General features: G+C 44.5%; 1 protein-coding gene across 1 annotated transcript in view; it reads right to left on the bottom strand.

Moving 5' to 3' along the window:
* Nucleotides 1-12,964: 12,964 nt before the first annotated feature.
* The window catches only part of Rbm3 (RNA binding motif protein 3), a 3,400-nt gene continuing 2,084 nt past the window's right edge, over nucleotides 12,965-14,280 (bottom strand). The window contains exons 4-6 of the mRNA XM_012515236.2: nucleotides 14,237-14,277; nucleotides 13,595-13,673; nucleotides 12,965-13,257 (exon numbers count right to left, since the gene is read on the bottom strand). Coding sequence (XP_012370690.1) covers nucleotides 13,613-13,673; nucleotides 14,237-14,277 — 102 coding nt within the window. The 3' untranslated portion in view covers nucleotides 12,965-13,257; nucleotides 13,595-13,612. The remainder of the gene's footprint in view (nucleotides 13,258-13,594; nucleotides 13,674-14,236; nucleotides 14,278-14,280) is intronic.

Here is a 14,280-nt window from a genome sequence, read left to right as displayed (position 1 = left end):
ATACCAAATGAGTAGTCTTTGATACTCTTTTCTCTTTTCTGCTAATACATCAAGCCACATCTCATCCTTCAGGCTGTGGTGACAGCTTACACTTACTGATCAATCCTGAGTTCGATCCCTGGTACTGCAAAAAAAAAAAGTTTACAGTAGCACAATTCATAATAGCTTAATTGGGGCTGGGGAGATAGCTCAGTACAATAAGAGCTTGCCTGGCAAGTGCAAGGTCCTAAGTTCAATCCCTGGTTCCGCCAAAAACAACAACAAAAAAGAAACTTGGAAATAGCCTGTATGCCCATCAGCAGATGACTACATAAAGAAAGACTGGTATTTTACACAAAAGGGAGTACTACTCTGCCACTAAGAAGGATAAACTTGAATCATTTGTACCAAAATGGATGTACCTGGTATTGCATGCCCAGCTGGCCCTGGCCCTGCCCCTGGGTGAGCTGAGCCTGATACTGAGTCTGGGCGTGGTGAAGCACACCTGTAATCCCAGAGCTGGGGAGGCTGAAAACAGGAGGATCACTACAAATCTGACCTGCATTTTGAGACCCTGTATCAAAAACATAAATTAAAAAAATGGATGTACCTTTTTTAAAAAATGTATTTGGTACAGGGTCTCACTATGTAGATTGGACTAGTAGTCAGCCTCCCAAGTGCTGGAATTACAGGTGTACGCCACCACACCCAGTCTCAATGGCTGTCTCAGCGTGCCCCAGGGACAGGGCTGGCATGGCATGCCGGGGATCGAGCCCCAGCCGCTATGCTCTGCGTAAGCAGGTGCTTTAGTCCACTGAGCTATCTGGCCGGCCAGATGTACCTTGTGACCTCAATGTTAGGTGAAACAACTCAGACACAAAAGCTTAGATATTGCATGGTGTCGCATATGAGAAACCTAAAATATAAGAACAAAATAAAAGTAGATAGTAGAAAGTAGGGAGATGGGTCTTTCTCAAATGGGAAGGAAATTAAGAGGGAGGGTGGAGGGGAGGACAAGGGAAAAGAGGAATTAAGATGTGTTGTTGCATACATGTACAACTTACAAGGACTAAAGATTATGTTTTGCAAATGTATACTAATAAAAATATTTTTTTTTGCTTAAAAAAATGTTTTTTGATGGGGTTCGATCCTCAGGGTGCTCTGCCGGTGCTGGCTCCGTCCCTGGGGCACGATGAGCCGGAGACAGAGATGACATGGTGGCTGGTGCCTGTAATCCCAGCGCTTGGGAGGCTGAAAACAGGAGAAAATGAGTCCAATCTACATAGTGAGACCCTGTAGTCCCTGTACCAAATACATTAAAAAACATTTTTTTTTGAGACAGGGTCTTGCTATACAGCCTAGGCTGGCCTTGAACTCACAGTGAACCTCCTACCTCAGCCTTCTGAGTGCTGGGATTACAGGCACCTGCCACCACATGTAACCTAAAAAAAAATTATTGAAAATAAAAATTAGCACCCAGGGAGATAGCTCAGCAGCACAAGCATCTGCCTGGCAAGCCCAAGATTTCAAGTCTGAACACCGGTACTGAAAAAAAATTATAAAAAAATTTTGAGTGTTCTGGATCCCTCACATGGCCACAGAGACCACTGCCATAGTCATGAAGTGAAGCATGGTGCTACCCGTAGCCTTGACCATGCTCAGGGACGTGGCCATTCCCATTCTCATGATGGTCCCTTCTTAAAAGACACAACTGGGCCCAGCAGACAGATCTTTTGAGGTATATTTTTACACATTCTGGCAGATACACTTGGTAGTATTGCTGTCATTGCCACAGCCATCATGATGCAAAATTGTGGTTTGATGACAGCAGATCCCATCAGTTCTATTCTTACAGCCATACTTTCAGTTGTGTTATACCTCTTTTTAACAACTCTGTTGGAATATTAATGTAGAAAAATGCCATGTTGGAAAACACTTTGCCTCACTGCTGTCAGAGGGTGCAGGAGTTGCAGGAGATTTACGGTTTATAAGAACACCACTTCTGACGTTTACACTGGGACCGTAAAATTAGTAGAAGCACCTGATACTGATGCTAGGTGGATTTTAAGCCAAAACATAACATTTTTACTTAGGCTGGAGTGAGACAATTTTATGTACATATTGACTGCTGCCATGTTGTGAATAAAATTACTCTTTTGGAAAAAAAAAAAAAAGAAAATTGGGGGGTGGTATTAGGGATTGAACCCAAAGCTTTGCACTGAGATACCTCCCCAGCCTTTTAAACTTTTTTTGAGGCAGGGTCTCACTGTTACTCAGGTTGGGCTCAAACTCGCTATCCTTGTGCCTCAGCTCCTAGGATGCTGGGATTACACTCTAGGAGCCATCACACCCAGCTTTTGCTTTTTTATTTGATTTTTATTTTTTTTTTTTTGTGAAACCGGGGATTGAACTCAGGCCCTTGTGCTTGCCAGGCAAGTGCTTATTCTACTGAGCTATCTTCCCGGCCCCTATTTTTTATTCTTTTTTTTTTGGGGGGGGGGGCGGAACCGGGGCGGCCCCTATTTTTGTTTTAATTTTTTCATGTATTTAGTACAGGGTCTACAGGGTCTTACTACACAGATCGGACTTGTAGTGATCCTCCTGTTTTCGAACCCTGCATCTCCATAAGCAGGTGCTTTAATCCACTGAGCTATCTGGCCAGCCCTGCTTTTGTTTTTTTGAGATAGGGTTTTGCTATGTAGTGCTTGCTGGCTTTGAACTCACCATGTAGCCCAGGCTGGGCTTAAACTTGCACGCCTGTAATCCTTGCATTCAGAAAGCTGAGGCAGGAGGATGCTGAGAGTTCAAGGCCAGCCTGAACTATACAGTGAGATCCTGTCTCAAAAGTCAATTCATTAATCAAGCAACCAATCAATCATATCACCATATAAACATAGTTGTGTTCCTATATGCTCAGTGCTCAACCCCCAGAACAGAAAACAATTCAGTTTACACTGCATTAGAAAGAATAAACTCACCAGGTGTGAGTCCCTGGATTTGAACCCCAAGCACCCAATAAGAGAATACATAAAAAAACTGAACTTGGCCAAAGAGTGAAAGACTTGTACAAACAATTACATACCACTGATGAGTGGGATGAAGGACACAGAAGTAAATGCAAAGATATTCTGTGTTCATGGATCGGAAGACTTCATATTGTTAAACTATGCATACCACCAAAGCAATCTAAAGGCTCAATGCAATGCCTACCAAAAACTTGATAGCACTTTTTACAAAAATAGGAAAAAATCCAAAACTTGGTATGGATTCACATAAAAACTTGAATAGTCAAATTGCTTGAGAAAAAATAAAGTTGGAGGCATCATATGCCTACATTTTAAATTGTATTAATTGTATTACGAAGGTTATAGTAGCCAGGTATGGTGGCACACACCTGCAATCCCAGCACTGGAGGCTGAGACAGAAGGATCACCAAGTTTGAGGCCAGCCTGGGCTATATAATGAGTTCAAGGCCAGCCTAGATTACAAAGCAAGACCCTGTCTCAAAGCACCAAACAAATAAATGAATAAAGCTAGAGTAATAAAAATGTATGGTACTGGCATAAAAAGACAATAAACACAATGGATTGGGGCCCTGGCAAAATGCTCAACATACAATTGACTTTTCTTGGCATGGGGCTGTGGAACAAACCCAGGGCCTTGTGCAAGCTAAGCATGCCCTCTACCACTGAGCTCTATCCCCAGGCACTATAAAAATATATTTTTTGGCAATATTGGGAGATTGAGCTGAGGGCCTTCACACTGGGTTACACCCAAACCCTTTTCTTATTTTTTTTGAAAGGATTCTGCTGAACTTCCCAGGCTGGGCTCTAACTTGCTGTTCTCCTGCCTCAGCCTCCTGACGTGCTGCAATTATATGCATGGGCCACAGCAAATACTAATTTGCTGTCAGTCTTAGGCAACAGCACTAAGAACACAAACAGTAAGTGTTGAAAACCAGATATCTACATGCAAGATAATAAAATTAGGCATTTATTTAATGCCACATATAAAAACTGATGCAGAATGGATTAAAGCCTAAACATAAGATCTAAAACATTTAATAAAATTCCTGGAGGAAAAAAAAGGCCAAATGCTCTTTGCTGTTGGTGTTAGCAATGATTCTTTTTTTTTTTTTTTTATTTGTGTGTGTGGCCAGCTCAGCCCACCAGGGGGCGGGGCTGACTGGCATGTGGTGCTGGGGGATTGAACCGTGGTCCCTGTGCTTTGCTGAGCTTGTTCTAAGTAGGTGCTTTAGACCACTGAGCCATCTCACCAGCCCCAGCAATGATTCTTTTGAATATGCCACCAAAAGCACAGGAAATGAAAGTAAAAATAATGAAGTGGGACAACAACATAAAGTTTCTGCACAACAAAGAAAACCTACACAATGAAAAAGGGTTAGTATAATGTAATTCAACAACAAAACAAAATGAAAAGATGGTCAACAGCTTTAATCATCAAGGAAATGCAAATCAACCCCCCCATGAGATATCACCTGCATACCGGCTAATATGACTGATAGCAGCCAGGGATACAGAACCACTCCTATAATGTAGCATTCTAGGAGGCTAAGGAGGGAGGATCTCAAATTTCTAGCCCAGCCTGGGCAACTTAGTGACCTAGCAAGACCCCATCTCAACATAAATAAACAAAGCCTGGGAATAAAGATCATTTTGATGATGTTAGGTTCAATCCTCACTACCATAAAAAAAAAAAAAGAAAGAAAGAAAAAGAAAAGAAAAACAAGATGGCTATTATCAAAAAGTCAAAATATAGGCCAGGCATGATGGTGCACACCTGTGATCCCAGCACTCAATAGGCTTGAGGCAGAAGGACCACTGAGAGTTCTAGGCCAGCCTGGGCTACACAGTGAGTTCAAAGCCAGCCTGAACTATATACCTAGACCCAACTCAAAAAACCAAAAGAAAATCCCCAAATAAAAATGCATGTAGGGGCCGCAGAGATAGCTCAGAAGAATAAGCACCTGCCTGGCAAGCACAGGGTCCTGAGTTCAATCCCCAGTACCACAAAAAACAAACAAACAAACAAACAAACAAACAAAAAACATGTAGAGGAGACTGAGACAGAAGGATCTCAAGATCAAGGACTGCTCCGGTTACTTAGAAACCCCTTAGCTTCAACATCAAATTAGGGCCAGCCCCTCACCAAGACCTGGCTCTGAATGGTCTTTTGAGAGAAAATGGCTGAGCCAGAACTGAGAACCTCCTAGAGTAAGGGTGGGCACAGAGGGGGACTGAAGGAGATGAAGTTGGAGACCTGGGCTTCCTGCTGGCCCTGCTGGAGCCCCAGAGCTTGGCAGCCTAGCCCCCGAGCTGCTCAGGAGTGGGAGCTTGATGGGGCGTCATCAGGCTGAAGCTGCAGGCCCTGCTCAGGGAAGAAGGTACTGCTGAGAATGAGCACAGACGGGTCCTGGCTGAGGGACTGGAAGCCACTTCCACTGCTGCAGGTAGATGCACCAGTGTCATCATCCTGTGTGAGGAATTCTCTGGTCACCTCAGGGCTACAGCTATGTGGAGTTCACTGCCCAGCACTCAGCCCAAAAGGACTAATTTCCAAGGATAGGCTCCACAGACCCTGGGGCTTCCAGGAGCTCCTGGGACCAGGGTGGTGCCAGTGTCACACAGCAGCTTCCAGGGCAGGCCCTGGGCTCTGAACACACAGGGAGAGCAAGAATCAGGGAAGACTCAACAGGGTCCTTGCCACGTTTGGGGAATGCCTGATTGCGTATGTTAGGGGCAGAGTCAGGAGTCAGCAGCTTGGTACCCTGGGGACCATTTTGTTCCAGATGAGTTGTCACCAGGACCTGAGGCTATAGCCTCTAGTCACACAGCCTGGCCTGAGGGCTCTGGGCTTCTGGGTAGCTGAGGTGGGAGGGGAGAAGGCTGGGAAGGCACAGGCAGTGTGGCCTCCTGAGCTCTTCAACTCATTCTAAATAAAAACAGAAGTATTTGTGTGTGTGTGTGTGTGTGTGTGTGTGTCTCTCTCTCTCTCTCTCTTTTTTTTTTTTTTGCAGAACTGGGGATTGAACTCAGGCCCTTACACTTGCCAGGGAAGTCCTTGTTCCACTGAGCCATCTCCCTGGCCCATACTTGTGTCTTAACAGTAAAGCATGAATGATTAAATATTTTTTCAAGACTGAGTTTCACTATGTGATTCATCCTGGCTTTTAATTCACTATGTAGTCCAGGTTGGCCCGGAACTGGTAGCAGTACTACTGTACTGCCTCAGCCTCCTGAGTGCTGGGATTATAGGTGTGCACCACCATATCTGGCTAAATTTGATTTTTTTTTAAATTTTTTTTTTATTTTTATTTATTTATGTGTGTGTGTGTGTGTGTGTGTGTGTGTGTGTGTGTGTGTGTGGCCAGCTCAGCCCACCAGGGGGCAGGGCTGGCTGGCATGTGGTGCTGGGGGATTGAACCGCAGTCCCTGTGCTTTGCGAAGCTTGTTCTAAGTAGGTGCTTTAGACCACTGAGCCATCTCACCAGCCCCTAAATTTGATTTTTTGTATGTTTTTTTGCAGGGTTTTTTTTTTTTTTTTTGGTACTGGGGATTGAACTCAGGAACTTATGCTTGCCAGGCAGGCATTTATGCTGCTGAGCTATATCCCCAGACCTAATTGAATTATGTACTCATTTATTTATTTATCATTTTAGGGAAGGGTCTACAAGGGTGTTTAGGGTCTCACTATTAGATCAGATTCATAGTGATCCACCTGTTTACAGCCTCCCAAGAGCTGGAATTACAGGCACGTACCACCGCCCAGTCTCAATGGCCTCAGCGTGCCCCAGGGGTGGGGCTTGTAGCAAGCCTGGGGATTGAACCCCTGGCCTCTGTGCTTGCTTACAGGCACTTTAATCTGCTGAGCTATTTGGCCGACCCTCAGATAAAATTTTAAAAGGGCTGGGAGTGTAGTTCAGTGGCAGAGTACTTGGCTAATATATTCAAGGCTCTGGATTCAATCCCTATTACCAATTTTTGTAAATCAAAATACACTGAGCTGGTTGGCACATGCCTTAGTCCCAACACTCAGTAGGCTGAGGCAGGAGGATCAGTTCAATCCCAGCCTGGCCAATTCAGTGACTTAAAGAGAACCTGTTTTAAAATAAAGGTGTGGTGTGCCAGGGAGATGGCTCAGTAGAATTAGCGCCTGCCTGTCAAGTGCAAGAGCCTGAGTTCAATCCCTGGTTCCACCAATACTGCCAAAAAAAAAATTAAGGGCCTGTCCTGTGGGCCCTGCCCCCAGGGCTAGCTGAGACTGCAATTGAGACTGGGCATGGTGGCGTACACCTGTAATCCCAGCTCTTGGGAGCCTGTAAACAGGCAGATCACTACAAGTCTGATCTAGTATTGAGACCCTGGACACCCTGCAGACCCTTCCCTAAAATACAAAGAAAGGGGTGGTGATGGAGGTAGGGATATAGCTCAGTGGCACAATGCTTGCCTGGCAAGCCCAAGGTCCTGAGTTCAATTCTCAGTATCAAAAAAAAAAAAAAAAAAGAAAACGAAAAAGACTGTTAGGATTGTGGCTCACTGGGGAGATCCTGAGGTGTTTGTGAGTGTGTGTGTGTGTGTGTGTGTGTGTGTGTGTGTATGTGTGTATGTATGTATGCCAAGAATCAAATTCAGGACCCTGTGCTTGCCAGGCATGTTCTGTGCCACTGAGCTATATCCACAACCCTAACCTGAATGCAATCGCCAGTGTCCCCTCTATACAAAAACAAAATCAAAGCACATCTAAAAAAATCTAGAATGTTCACCCTAGATGATTGGCTAAATGTGGTACAGTCCTTTTTTTTCTTTTTTGAGACAGGATCTCACTATGTAGTTCAGGCTGGTTTTGAACTATGTAGGCCAGGCTGGCCTCAAACACACACACACACACTGAGGGACTGAGGAGATAGCTCAGTAGAATAAGCACCTGCCTGGCAAGCACAGGGTCCTGAGTTCAATCCCAGGTACCGCAAAAACCCCAAAACAAAACAAACAAAAAACAACCCTGAGATCCTCCTACTTCAGCCTGCTGCATGCTGGGATTACAGGCATGCATTACCATACCTGGCCTCATAGTCTTAAAAAGGAGTGTCACATAAAACATGCATGAACTTTGAATACATCTTAAGTAAAATAAAACAATCACATTAAGACAAATACTATGTGATTTCACATGTCCAATCCAAACATTTTAGCTGGGTGCAGTGGCACATGCCTATAACCTCAAGATCAAGAGGCAGAAGCAAGAGAATTGCAAGGTCAAGATCAATCTTAGCTATATTGCAAGTTCAAAGCTAGCCTAAGCTTTAAGATTCTGTCTCAAAAAATGAAACAGTGGGGCCGGGGAGATGGCTCGGTAGAATAAGTGCTTGCCTGGCAAGCGCAAGGGCCTGAGTTCAATCCCCAGTTCCGCCCCCCCCCCCAAAAAAAAAGAAACAGTACCACAGCATTCAGCAGAGGCTGAGTGGGGAAAGAGTGGTTAAAAGATATAAGCTTCAAGTGAAACAAGCTCTGGAGACAAAACAGCCACAGTAACTAAAGCTGACACTGTCCTGCACACTAACATCTGCAGAGCAGGTGAGCACTCCCATCAGACAAAAAAGAAAGCATATATACTGTTTTTGCTAGCCATACTTTGGGGATAAAATTTAAAATACAGCTGGGGGGGCTGGTGAGATGGCTCAGTGGTCTAAAGCACCTACTTAGAACAAGCTTAGCAAATCACAGAGTCTGCGGTTCAATCCCCCAGCACCACATGCCAGCCCGCCCCGCCCCCTGGTGGGCTGAGCTGGCCACACACACACACACACACACACACACACAATTTTAAAAAAAGTAAAAAAAAATACAGCTGGATGCAGTGGCATACACACTGGGAAGGATCACTGTTAATTGGGGGCCAGCCTGAGCTACACGGTGAGTTCAAGACCAGCCTGAACTATGAGTGACCCCAAGGGAAAATTATCCCAAAACATGTAGACACATAAAACAGGAAGTATGTGGAATGAGGGATTCATTTTACAAAGTGAGTGTTCACAGCCACGATTGCAAACTATTTCCTTTATCAAGGAGAAAGGGGTATGCTGGGTGACAAGTAGGTGAGCGTGCCTTCTCTAGCAGGCACATTTGCTAAGCTTTTTGTCCCTGTTAAATCTCCTAAAAGACATAGTAGGGAAAATCATGTAATAAATTACCTGAGTAAACTAGCAAAATCCTGTTTCGTGCAGATATATACCCAAGGCAGCCACGTGCCATGAACCCTGGATTCTATGGCAGGAGATCAACACTGCAGCCCCAGCCTCTATGGCCCTCTGAGCTTCTCAGGGCTGTGGATTCACACCTTCACACAGGACCTCAGTGCTACACCACCAGAGAGAGCACTTGCTTTTCACATGGCAGACTAGCCTTTGATCGCTATCACCAGTTTCTCAAGGCAGAACGTGCTGCTTAATTTCTACTTTATAGTGCAAGGGTCATGTTGAGGTTCCAGCCGTCAGTGTAATGTGAAGATATATACCACCAAAATCGGGGGCAGGAGATCAAACTGGGTAAGTTATATTTAACTTAGCATGTACTAAAGCCTTGGGTTTGACTCCCTCAGCCCCTTACATAAGACAAACATATGTATAATGTTTATTCAGAATAATACCATGGAATAAGTGCTTGCCTGGCAAGCACAAGGTCCCGAGTTTGATCCCTGGAACCACCAAAAACAAACAAAAAACCATGAACTGTTTCCAGTACTATGGAAGTGGCAGGGTTGGGCATGGCAATCCAGCCTGTAATCCAAGACTTAAGGGCTGGGGAGACAGCTCAGAGGCCTAAGCATAAATTCAACTCCAGGTACCAAAAAAAAAAAAATCCAAAACTGAGAGGCTGAGGCAGGAGGATCATAAGTTCAAGGTCAGCCTGAACTACATACTGACACACAAACTTAAACAAGGTTCCCCTAAACACAGCAGGCTCTCAAAACCTAACACTGCTAACATTTCCTAGGTGAGCCTTGTGTACAGCCAATCAGAAGCAGGTATGGTCACAAAGAGCCTCAGCTAGTTGAGGAAGGAGAAAGGAATGCAGCTGGGCAGGGAGCAACAAGTCTCACCCCAACAAGCAGGTTTGATTGCAGAAAGTCATGTTTTATAGACAAACTGTTTACATCAAATCACTTTGTATTTTAGTTCTCTACATCCTTAAAAATATATGCGGCTGGGCTGGTGAGATGGCTCAGTGGTCTGGAGCACCTACTTGGAACAAGCTTAGTGGAGCACAGGGACCACGGTTCAATCCCCCAGCACATGCCAGCCAGCCCCGCCCCCTGGTGGGCTGAGCTGGCCACACACATACACCCACAAATAAATAAATTTTAAAAAAATATATGCGGCTAAGAGGGTGGGGAAGTGCCAGGGACCTGGCCTGTTCTGAACATCGTGCATTTGTAATGGGTACAGTTTCCATTTTATGAAACAGCACACATTAACCTAGGAAGTACAGTAGGATGTGAAAAGTGAATCCTATGAGGTGGGGCTTGGGATTTGAAAGCTCACCTGTATACCTGGAGCTCAATAGGGGTAAGGGGAAGGAACATTTAAGTGTTTTGCAGTGGGTGTCAGCTTGGTGTTAAAAAATACTTTCCCAGCATGTACAAATGCTGGGCTTGATCCCTGGCACCAACAGAAAATTTCCAGACATTTTAATTCAGACAAGATTAAGAGCTTGAAAATGACTCTGCAGGTCTTGGAATATTTTCAAGGTACCTTTGAATGTCTGAGGCTTCTTGGGAATCATATTACTTTGTGGGGTGTTGGCCAAGCCAAAGCACATCAATACAAGCATTTTTAAAGTAGTCTCCTAGACCTCTTCCCTAGTACCAAAAAAGGTAAACTGGGCCTCCCATGGCTCAACTGTAATTTACTTCCTGACATCCAGAAAGTCAAATTGGTTGCAGGCTGTTACACAGGCACATGAAGCTATCTGGGTCTTTACCAATCCCACTTACAGGATTTTTCTTGCAGGGTTGATTTTGGAATGCTACTGCAGGTGACACTGTCCATCCTGAGACAGGACTGGATGCCCCACCACCTACAAAGCACTTACAGGGTCCTCCTGTCAGTTCCCAAGACCTTAGCTTCTGCAAGCTTAGTGGATTCCTCTTTTAACATTTATTTTGTATGTGTGTGTCCAGCTCAGCCCACCAGGGGGCGGGACTGGCTGGCATGTGGTGCTGGGGGACTGAACCGCGGTCCCTGTGCTTTGCCAAGCTTGTTCCAAGTAGGTGCTTTAGACCACTGAGCCTTCTCCCCCTGGATTCCTTTTTTCAGACCAAGCGAAAATGCTCCAAGTCCACATGTCCATCATCCTGTCAGAAAATGTTCACCACCATTTAGGTGGAAGAAGGGTCCTTGGGGACTGTTAGCTAGGAGACCCGGGAAGCATGATCTAAGACCAGGACTCACAAGATGGGCGTGCAGGCCTCATGAATGATGTTAATTTGGCTGATAGCATTCTGAACTTGACAGGACTGTAGACCCAACAGATTTTTAAGTACCTAAAGGAAAGTTAACACCTGTGGCACCTTAATACAGATAGCTACTAGAACCATAGCAAAAGGAGAAGTGGGAAAACAAGAGCAGTTAAAACACGAAAGAAAATCAGACTACAAAGGGCCAGGCCATCTTAAAACCCAACACCAACTACTGTGACCAAATACTATGAGTTATTTGTGTGTGTGGCCAGCTCAGCCCACCAGGGGGTGGGGCTGGCTGGCATGTGGTGCTGGGGGATTGAACCGTGGTCCCTGTGCTTTGCAAAGCTTGTTCTAAATAGGTGCTTTAGACCACTGAGCCATCTCACCAGCCCCAAAATGCTATGAGTTCTGCCAGCTGTCCTTAAGTGTTGTTTGCCTAGCCTACTGTTCACCTAACCTTAGCAACAAATGCAGTGCCCAGAGGTCAAGACTTGTCAAAAGCCGAACAGCTGGGAAGTAGCAAAGCCTACATCTGAAGCCAGTCTTGAGGGCTTTTATGGACAGTCAGCCCAATGCAGTGAAGTCGAACCTGGAACTTATGCTGATTCACCTGCCTCAGTCTCTCATGTGCTGGAGCCTAAGCTCTTAGAACCCACTTTTCAAACCAGGTTTGTCAAATCTCCCACAAATTCAGTACCCAACTCTCCCAGCATCTCAGGGGAAGAAACTGGTGTTATTCATGACAGGGTAGCACGCATGTTCTGAGACTAGGTGCTTTCATCCCCAAAGCAATCATTTTTGGGGAGTAGGGGGTGAGACAAGGTCTCACTGTGTAGCTCAGGCTGGCCTAGAACTCAAGGCAATCCTCCTGCCTCAGCTTCTCAAGTACTGGGATTGCAGGTATATACTGTGTCCAGTTTTCTGAGAACAATCGCTATTAGGATGCTCATATAACAATCAGAACGTAGGGAAGTCAAACCCAAGGACACATTGATGGGACTTGAGAAACCACAATGGGAAACCTAATTCCAGCCACAAGATCACTTTACCTGAACACATTACACTTCAGGCCTCAACATACAAACCAATCCCAAACATGAGGATTCCACCCTATCTCGAAATCCCTGCCCACCTCCCCAGTAAGTAGTCTCCAAGTCCTCTTTCCTCTTGATCTACCTCGTTAAAAATTTATGAACTGTGGTAAAGAAAAAGCATTATCAGTATCAATTTGTGTTGAGGTTTCACCTTTTTAATCAGTTCTGAAGGACATTCCAAACACGAGACACGAAAGAATATTTTTTCTTCCAGTATATAAAAAAAAATGACATTCACAAACATTTTCAAGAAGCTCTTACACTCATGATGGTAGATATTTAATTAAAAAAACTCTAGGCAATCATATTCTTGATGCAGACTGCTTACAGGTACATTCAAAAATTTTTCTACTCATGATTAAGTGCATATATATTTTAAAAATAACCCCAAATACATGATTTAAAGAAAAACATGAGTCTGGCACAACTTTTTTTGTGTGCCAGAATCAATGATCCTGAGAGTCCAAACTAAAAACTTTTATAAGGAAAAACCCCCATAACTCTACAAATGTCTCAGAAATTTGACTTTAAATGGGGGAAATTAAAATAACACAGAGCTTTCTAAAAAGTCTTTAACAAGATACCTTGGGAACTCAATTAAAAAATAGTAAATATACTAATCAAGTTTCAGCACGGCTTCAAAAATCTTTATACGGCGATTTGGAAGGATGATCCTGGATGAGAAGTGTTATTCCTTGTGCATCTGAGAACGGTAAGAATGGGTACATTGTGATGTCAGAAAGAAATAGGCTGGTAACATTTTCACCTCCCAGAGTGGACAAAGATGCTATGGGCTGGCTAGTGCAAGTACCTCCTCATTTGTAAAGAGTAGGAGATCACAGAAGTTGGCTTTTCAGGACTCCCCCCCGCCCCGACATACACCTAAGAGCAAAAGCAGCGTGGGAATGGTTTGGTGGGTGGAGCTGGTGAGGTATGTTGAAGGTGGCAGAATGCTGCACAATCCAGCCAAAAAGGCGAGAGGAACACAACAGGGTCCAAAGGGCAGAAGCTTGCAATGCCAATATTCAAGTATCACTTACGTCATGTCTACAAGCCTCTCAGTTGTCATAATTGTCTCTGTAATTCCCTCCCGAGTATCGGTCATAGCCTCCCTGGCTTCTGGGAAAAAAACACAACTGTTTGGCAAGAATGCATTCTAGGGGCTGGAGAGATGGCTCAGTGGTCTAAAGCACCTAGTTAGAACAAGCTTAGCAAAGCACAGGGACCGTGGTTCAATCCCCCAGCACCACATGCCAGCCAGCCCCACCCCCTGGTGGGCTGAGCTGGCCACACACACACACACACATTAAAAAAAAAAGAATGCATTCTAAATTAGATCATATTGAAACTATACACGTATTTTACAGTCTGCACCATAATGTAAACTTTAAACTTGTAAAATGGGACATACGAAACAGGCAGGAAACAAATCAAGGCACATTTCATGTTAACACAAGAGAAAACCACCCAATATAGATCTTACTAGATGAACATGCATATAGTATTATTTATCATGTCAGTCTTTTTTGGTGGAACCGGGGATTGAACTCAGGCCCTTGTGCTTGCCAGGGAAGCACTTATTCCACTGAGCCATCTCCCTGGTCCCCATCATGTCAGTTTCTATAACCACACAATTATTGTAGTACAGTTCAAGGTAAAAGTTTCATGCTCAAGTTACCCACCTGCCACTATAGTCTCTGGATCGCCCATAACCATATCCATATCC

Source organism: Octodon degus, unplaced genomic scaffold (genome assembly GCF_000260255.1).
Source record: "Octodon degus isolate 3935 unplaced genomic scaffold, OctDeg1.0 scaffold00055, whole genome shotgun sequence".
Classification (NCBI taxonomy): Eukaryota; Metazoa; Chordata; class Mammalia; order Rodentia; family Octodontidae; genus Octodon; species Octodon degus.
The sequence above is the reverse complement of the archived record's forward strand: the minus strand, read 5'-3'. Positions and strand labels throughout refer to the sequence as shown.